The sequence below is a fragment of the Corvus brachyrhynchos genome, unplaced genomic scaffold (genome assembly GCF_000691975.1).
Source record: "Corvus brachyrhynchos isolate BGI_N302 unplaced genomic scaffold, ASM69197v1 scaffold48, whole genome shotgun sequence".
NCBI lineage: Eukaryota > Metazoa > Chordata > Aves > Passeriformes > Corvidae > Corvus > Corvus brachyrhynchos.
The window spans coordinates 4,906,747-4,914,282 of NW_008240027.1; the positions used below are offsets into that span (position 1 = coordinate 4,906,747).

General features: G+C 52.0%; 1 protein-coding gene across 20 annotated transcripts in view; it reads right to left on the reverse strand.

Annotated features, from left to right (window-relative positions):
• PTPRF (protein tyrosine phosphatase, receptor type F) overlaps nucleotides 1-7,536 on the reverse strand; it is a 290,739-nt gene that overhangs the window by 16,321 nt on the left and 266,882 nt on the right. For all 20 annotated transcript variants that reach the window (XM_017743501.1, XM_017743496.1, XM_017743495.1 and 17 more), the window contains one exon: nucleotides 1,234-1,357. In XM_017743501.1, coding sequence (XP_017598990.1) covers nucleotides 1,234-1,357 — 124 coding nt within the window. The remainder of the gene's footprint in view (nucleotides 1-1,233; nucleotides 1,358-7,536) is intronic.

The window sequence follows — 7,536 nt, forward strand, 5'->3', positions numbered from 1 at the left end:
AGCAGGAATCTCATTGTCTCCCCAGGAGAGAGCATCTGCATTTCATTAGAGGAAGGAAATAAAACTGGGGGTCACCCTTCGTCCTTTTGTCCTGGGGAAAATTCTACAGGTCTCAGCAGTCTCCAGCAGACACAAAGTGCCGGCAGCTCTGGGGGAGCGGCAGCAGCTGGAGTGCAGTGCTCGGCTCCCTTGGCATGGGCAGCATGGAGCTGGCAGGGTGCTTCGGGAACAGTTCCCGGGAAGGCACAGACACTACTTACAGCAACTGAGTCAGGCTGGAAAACAGGGATTCCCCCACGTGCTCACCCCACAGCTGTCTGTGAGGGTTTGCCCATGAGCAGACATGCCAGGCCTTCACATAGCTGCTGCTGCTGTTTAACAGGGCTTGCTGTTAGGGACTGTTTGGCCCTCTCTCCTCCTCTTGAAAAGGACGAGTAGAGCATTACCACTAGAAAAGGCTTTTCCATCTCCCAAAAAAGGACGCTAGTGACTGCAGGGCCACCTGTGTGCAAAGCCAGGCCCCAGTTCCTTCCCCAAGGAGGGGTGCATTGAATTAGCTGTATCTTCCTCATCCTCCATCAGTGGGCTCAGATCTGGGTGTGCAGAGCTGGGTGTTGGTTTATAAAACAAGGAGAATGGGTGAGCCTGGGCTCCAACTCCTCTGTGTGCAAGAGGACTAGAAACATGTATTAGCCCCAACTCCAGGGATGTGTTCTTGGAGCCACTGGGGTCAGTGCTAAGGATACCAGGGCCTGAGGCTCCCATGGAGCACAGGGATGTGTGGAGTCTGATATCCCAGGGGAAGAAGCACCCCTCATCCTGTGTCACCCTGGACACCTAGTTGGGACCATATACTGACAAGTCCCAGAGAAAGATACTGGCCCTACAATAGTGTTGGGACAGAGGGTGGCAGTGGCACTAACAGTGCCATGTTTCACCATGTACTGAGGAAGGCAGCTGAAGTCACACAGGGAGGACAGTGGGAAAGGAGGCTGCTGGGACAGACATCTTTGCTGCCAGCAGTACCAAGAGGCAACCATACAGAGCACACTGCTCTGAGGACACTGGGAAAGCTCTACGGTGCCCTTTCTCTTCTGGCCAGCCAGAACACACATTTGATCATGCTGATGCTTGGTATTTGTCCCTGCTCAGCTTAGAACACAGAAAAAGGTGGTCCCCTTGCTACAGTCAGGTTCAGCTCCTTGATGGGGTGCCCACTCCAGTTACTCTTACCATCGATGGAAGTCAGGATGACACGCGAGTGGTCATAGGCTATCACATTTGCATAGCGGTTTTTGGGTTTATTCACTTCCAGGTTGGAGTTCTCCCAGGTGAACTGCTGCCCGGGATCAATGGACTGTAGAGAGAAAGAGAAGGAAGGAGTTGTTAGCAGTCACAGCACAGTGAGATGCTGCAGCACATGGGGGTTTCAGTCAGGAAATCTGCATTGAACTGCACACCTCTCCCCAGGCCAGACACAGCTTCCATGGGTGTCCACAGCAGCAGTGTCAAGCCAGACCACACTGAAAACCAGTTTCTAGTGGCACATGCATCCCATGATCTGCAGGCAAAGCAGCCCCTCACTGGGGCAGTGTGCTGCAGGTGAGTCCTCATCTCCTCTGATGCGTGCTCATCCTTTCCTCTGGAGCTACCATCAGCAGAAATTTGGTCCTCTGCCAGCATTCCAGAGAGACCTGACTGCACAGATCTTGACCTAGCGGTTTTATTAGCTGTTGAACTGAAGTCTCCTGAAATATAGCAAGCCCTGGGTGTCTTGTGCCCCAGAAGCTTTCAGTATTAGTGTCCTGCAAGACAGCCTATGAGCTTTTGCCAGGGAATAGTCATGAAAATTAATAGGTTACTATCCACTGCTCCAGCTACTTATGCAATGTAAACATCTCTCGTTTGAGTTAATAGAGTGACAAGACACTATAAACCTGGAGAACAGATGTGGTTATAAATCTTGGCCTGCACACTGTGCAACTGCCTGGAAAGCACACAACCCACTCCCACCTGGCCTTGCACACCCAGTGCTTCTTCCACAAGCCGTGTGCTGGTGCACCCAGTCCATGGCTGCTCCATGACCGGGCAGCCTCTTCCAAAGCCTTCTCTATCTTCTCAGTCCATGCACAAAGCAAGGCAAACAAGGACCATCCCCAAAGCGCCCATCTGAGATGGGATGGTCTTGTCCAAGAGACAGGCGAGGCACACAGTTAAGACACCTGCCTCATGCAGGGACTTGCTCTGCACATGCAGCCCTGGACAAGCAGCTACAGCAGCAATCAGTCATCCCATTAGCCCCTTCCCCCCAAAATTAACACCACCATCAAAACCTTCTTAAAATCTTGCTCCAGCTCAGGGTCTCTGAAACTTTGCTGGCCCACAGACAAAAACACTAGACAAACAGGCCAAGGGAAGCATGGCATGCTGTGCTCCCTGCAGGCATCTGCTTTCATCGCTTGGCAGAGCTGTGTCAGAAGGTTTCTCAGGCAGTGAAATGCCTGTCTGTCAGCTCTGGATCAGCTGTGAGCTAAAGGCTGAGGTGGGAAGCACAGCTCTCTGACTGGGCTGACATAAACAGCCCTCATGGTCCCTCTGCTCACCCTGTCACCAGCTGTGCACAAGGTGACACCCATCGATGTCCCCTCTGCTCCTGTGCTGTGGAGCAGGCACTTCCCAAGAAGCCAGCAGTAGGTGTGCGCACTGGCTTGAGTATGGAGCACAGGCACTGCCTGCATTGCTGCACTGGCCCTGAGGGCTTTGCAGCACACGAAGAGCACGGGCCACTGCTGTGCCAGGTGGCAGCTGTCTCTCCCCAGGTGTGGCCCAGGCTGCCTGCAAGTAAAGGGGCCAGTGCTGACGAAAATGCACAGGAGGATGTGACATCACAGTGATGCTAATAGGTAGTTTGGGAAATGTAGAATGTAAATAGACATTTCCTACAGAAAACCTGTAATTTTCTATTATCAGTGTAATAAGCAGGCAGCCACTGTGCTCAGAGGCGCTGCAGCCAGGATGGTGGGAGTGAAGGCTGCAAGCACCACTTGTGGCTGCAAACCCACTGGCCTGGCTGCCACAGGCCCTGCACACTCCTCTGCCCAGGCACGGAGACATCCCAGCACAGCTCACGGCTCTCTGGGGCACTTCATTTCCTTCAGGCACCTGTATTTTGCTTTCAAGATAGGCTGCTCAAGGGAACAGCTCTTTGGATGCTCCCCACTCTCAAGTTGCGTGGCAGGGAAGACTGATGCCCACCAATGGTGGGCATGAACTGCACAAGGGGAATGCAGAAATTATCCAAGGCATGAAAAATAAGAGGAATATAATAGGAAAGGACTTTATGGTCTGGAGTAGAGGTAAGTAAGAGGGGTTTTGACACCAGTCTGGTCAATACGGAGCACACTGAAGGAGAAGCACAAATAGACAAACTAAGGAGGAAAATATGGACCCATCAATGCCTAAACATAATTAACACCTGTTTTTCAAAAAGGTGACCTTAGTCTGCACTGACAGCCCATGCAGAGACTTGACTAGCTCTACTTGACTAGGTGGTGGAGCCGAGAGTGGCTCTGAAGGTATCAGTGAGCATCTTCTTGTTGTGAAGAAGCAACCCAAGAAAGCACCAGCCGTACTTGCACTCTGTGAACACTCTCAACGGGCACAGGTGGGTGCTGGAGTGAGTCCTCCCTCAACAGCAGAGGCAAGCAGAGCTCAGTGCAGTTGTTCATGCTCAATCTACGCTGCAAATCACTTCCAAAAGGCTGCAGGGCTGCCTGAGCTGTGGGGTGCGGAATGCTTTGCACAGCAAGTCTGTCTCCTGCCACAGCAGAGCAAAGGGTTATTTCCTGGGGGAGGACAAGGCTGCAAAGAGCCCCTAGAAGAGGAGGAGCACCAAGGTGTTGCCATTAGGGTTAATAGCTTTGATGTGCAATGAAGATGTGCAGAAATGGTCTAATCATCATCAACCTCTTAAGAGGGCAAACAGGTGAGAAAGTCAGAACTAATACAGCACCTGAGTGCAAAGAGGCTCTAATTAAATACTCCTGCAAATTAGTGACTCATTTAGAAGTAAAATGATTTAATTTAAACTCTGGTGATGAATTAATGTACACCTGTTCCCCCCTTTAAGGCAAACAAATGAGTAAATAAATGGGAGGATGATGGGCTGCTTGGAGAGAGTTGGAGCCCTTACATGAAGTAGTGGTTGGCAAGCCTTGTCCCATCTCCATACAATGCTCTGCAGCCCCTGAGTGCAGTAGCAGTGCCTTGTCTCCCTGCACCTTGCTCCACAACTGCCCTGGCACTAGGAGTCTGCTTCTGTTCCTTTCTGGGGCTCGTGGGAATCACTGCTTCATCCCAAAACTTGATCAGAGTAACACTTCCAACTCATTCTTCCTAGAAAGCAGAAGGGCTGGGAAATTGGAAGGAAATGAGCCACGAGCAAACTTAAAAGCACCATGACATTTACTTTTGCTTTGCTTTAAAGTGACAGGGAGATGCTGTAAGACAGCAAGTGCAAATTAAGAAAAAGCCCAATTAGTAAAACTCCTCCTTACCAGCATGGAAATGCAAGCAACAATTTCACCAAAGCAGTTCAGGGATCCCTGCTGCTACTGCCATAAAGACAGAGTCAGACCATTGAAAAGGGATTGGAAAAAGGCTCTTTCCTCAACAGACTCTAGAGCACTCCACAAATGCCTTGAAAACATCCCTGAGTGCCACTTTGACTCTCAGATAGAGTCTGCCTTGGGCTTGCTGCTCCCCTTCCTTAGTGCAGTTCCAAAATCCCTCTGCATGCTGAGCCCCTGCTCCTGCCTCTACTTCTTGCAGGTGTGGAAAGCCTGGGCAGGCAGTGCCCGGGGGCAGCACAGCAGCTCAGGGGGCTGCACAAGGGCACGGGGACAGGAAGATGCTCAGGCAGTGAGTGTTTCCTGTCCTCCTGTGAAATCAACCACATTAGCACGAGCATTGACCACTGTCAATCTGCGCTGCGCCTCAAATGAGGACATAATGTGCTTCTGAATCAATTGCTGGCAGCGCTTCAGCCTTATTATTCTTATTACCGGAACGTGAGTGCTGTGTGCCTGCCAGGCAGCTTCCCAATAAGCCCATTAAACCCACGGCAAGTGGCTCCTGGGGTGCTACCTGGGCCTAAGACCTCCTGGGCTCACTGGCCCCCAGGGACCCAAGCACCTCTCCCGCTGCCTAAGCTGCCTTGCCAGGGCTGCAGGCACAGGAGATGCAGTGTCCTCAGTGGCTTTACGGGAAATGCAAGTGAACACAGGGTTTGGGCAGACCACCAGTGCTTCTCTCCACAGAAAACTGTGAAGAAAGGTCTGCAGCCTCCCTACCACACCAGGAAACAGGAGCACAGTCAAATCTCATACACAGCCTAAAGTTTACCAAGAACTAACGTGCCAAGCAGTTCCACACTGCAAGGCTCTCATCACCACCAGGTGCTCCGCTCCTGGGGGCCATACGCATGCCGGATGGACAGGACATGAGGGATAATAGCCACAAGTTGCAGTTTGGAGAGGAATAAGGAAAAAATCTTCCCCTGGGAAGGTGATGCAGGATCTAGCAGCACTACAAAAGAGCAGGAACCAGTGCTGGTTGGAGCCAGCCTGTCCCGTGTTTGCTAACAGCACCAAAGGGGACAGCAATGCTCGGCTTGCTGGATTCCACAGCGAGAGTGTGAGATGTGGTGCTGTGTGCCGACCAGCTTGTCCCAGGGCAGGTACCATGGGCAGGAGCCTGCCCCGGGAGCACAGGCTGCAGCATGGGAAGGTGCCCACAGGAGGAGCTCCAACACAGCAACAGCGCCTGCCACCATCTGCACATCCACAGTCAAGGGGCTCAGCCTCCCTTCTACTTATTTAATTCCATTAATCCCACACTGTAAATTCCTTGTAGCTTTCACTGTACACTAAAAATGAAATACTTTCCCGGTGCAGCCAGGCCAGAAACAGCTGCTAGATCCTCGTGTCCTGCTCCCCAGTTTGCTGCCTGCCTGTAGAGTGTGGTGGGGCTGTGCTCTGCCCCACGCCAGAGCAGATGGCAGCAGTGAACTGTGCCTGCATATGGTTCAGCTCCCAGCACCTGCATTTCCTCCAGGGGTACCAGGAGGTACAGGTGGGATGGCTCCCAGGTGCCAGGGGCAAGGGCTAAACCCACAGCTCATGAAACCACTCTCACTGCAGCCAGCCCATAGCTTGCTGTGCTGCCTTTGTCACATGGGCTGCATGGCCACACAGGCTGGCAAACTGGTGTGAGCAATACTATTTGTCCTCTGACCTGTGGGAATGGAGGTCAGATGGCTGTGAGGAATCTCTGCCTTCCTGTCCCCTTCCCAAGCATGTGGGGAGGTGCTGACAGGTCTTGTTTTGTGCCACCTGTGTCTATGTTACCCTGCTATTGCTTGCACAGCCAAGGCAAGCGCCAGACTGATGGCTCTAGGCCAGCTGGCCTCAGTGGTTAAAAGTGCTGTTAAATATTTGCTCTCTGCCTGTGGTGCCACTGCTCCTGGAATGTGAGCCATCTATAAACAGCCCTGCACCCCACAGAGACGTTAGGCTGACAGGCTGGTCTGCAAAAACACTTAAAATGCAACTATTCCAAAGCACAATCAAACAGCAAATGGGCCTTGGGGGTTCACCTGCCATGCCTTCCTCCCTTGTGTCTCCCTGCTCAGCTGTGCTATGCCCAGTCTGGCAGCACTATCGTGCCATGGGGAACAGGGTCAGGGCCTTCACCTCTTGAAGTGCTGGGTCACCACTCAGCTCAGCATAAGGTCTGGGGCTCAGAGAGTCCCAGGGCGAGCACTGGGACTGTATCAATGCTTACTGCAAATGCACAGCATGTGCAAAGGTGTGGTTCCTGTCTCTTGGGCTACCACAGGGGCTGCACAGCCTGCTCCCCTCCCACCTCTGCTATTTCCACATCCACTCTGCAGATTTCCTTAGTCAGCAGCTCACACCATGCCGATCCTGCTCTGCAGCCCTCCTATCAAAGGGAGCTGTTGCCCTGCCAAACCCACACATACAGGGCCCAGGATGAGAGCGGCCCCACTGCCGCAGCAATTCTGCACGGGCAGCTGCTGTTCTCTGCAACCTCAGTCCAGGATTCTTCTCACTGGCATTTCAAATGGGAAATGATTGTATTGATCCTCACATGCCAACAAGGTGCAACCCCTTCTGCTTTTGGGTCCATCCTAATGTCAAACACTGTACGAGCCTGTCATGTTCAGCAATTTCCAGATGATGAGGAGTCAAACGCAGCAGAATCCAGGGGAAAAAAATTATGTGCAACAATCAGCTACTTAATAGCTGCTTCAACATGAGAAGTACAACTGATTGGTGCTCTCAACCAGCCATGATATTCTAAAGAAAGAGAAATGAGAAGAGAGAGGCTCATGAAAGCAGCTAAGAGAATTTACTTAATGCTCATTTTTTTCCAAAGCAGTTCCTACAGCTCAGTGTTATGCTGCAGGCTCTATTGAGCACAGGCTTAGTGTCAGGATGGGAGTGCAGAGATTGG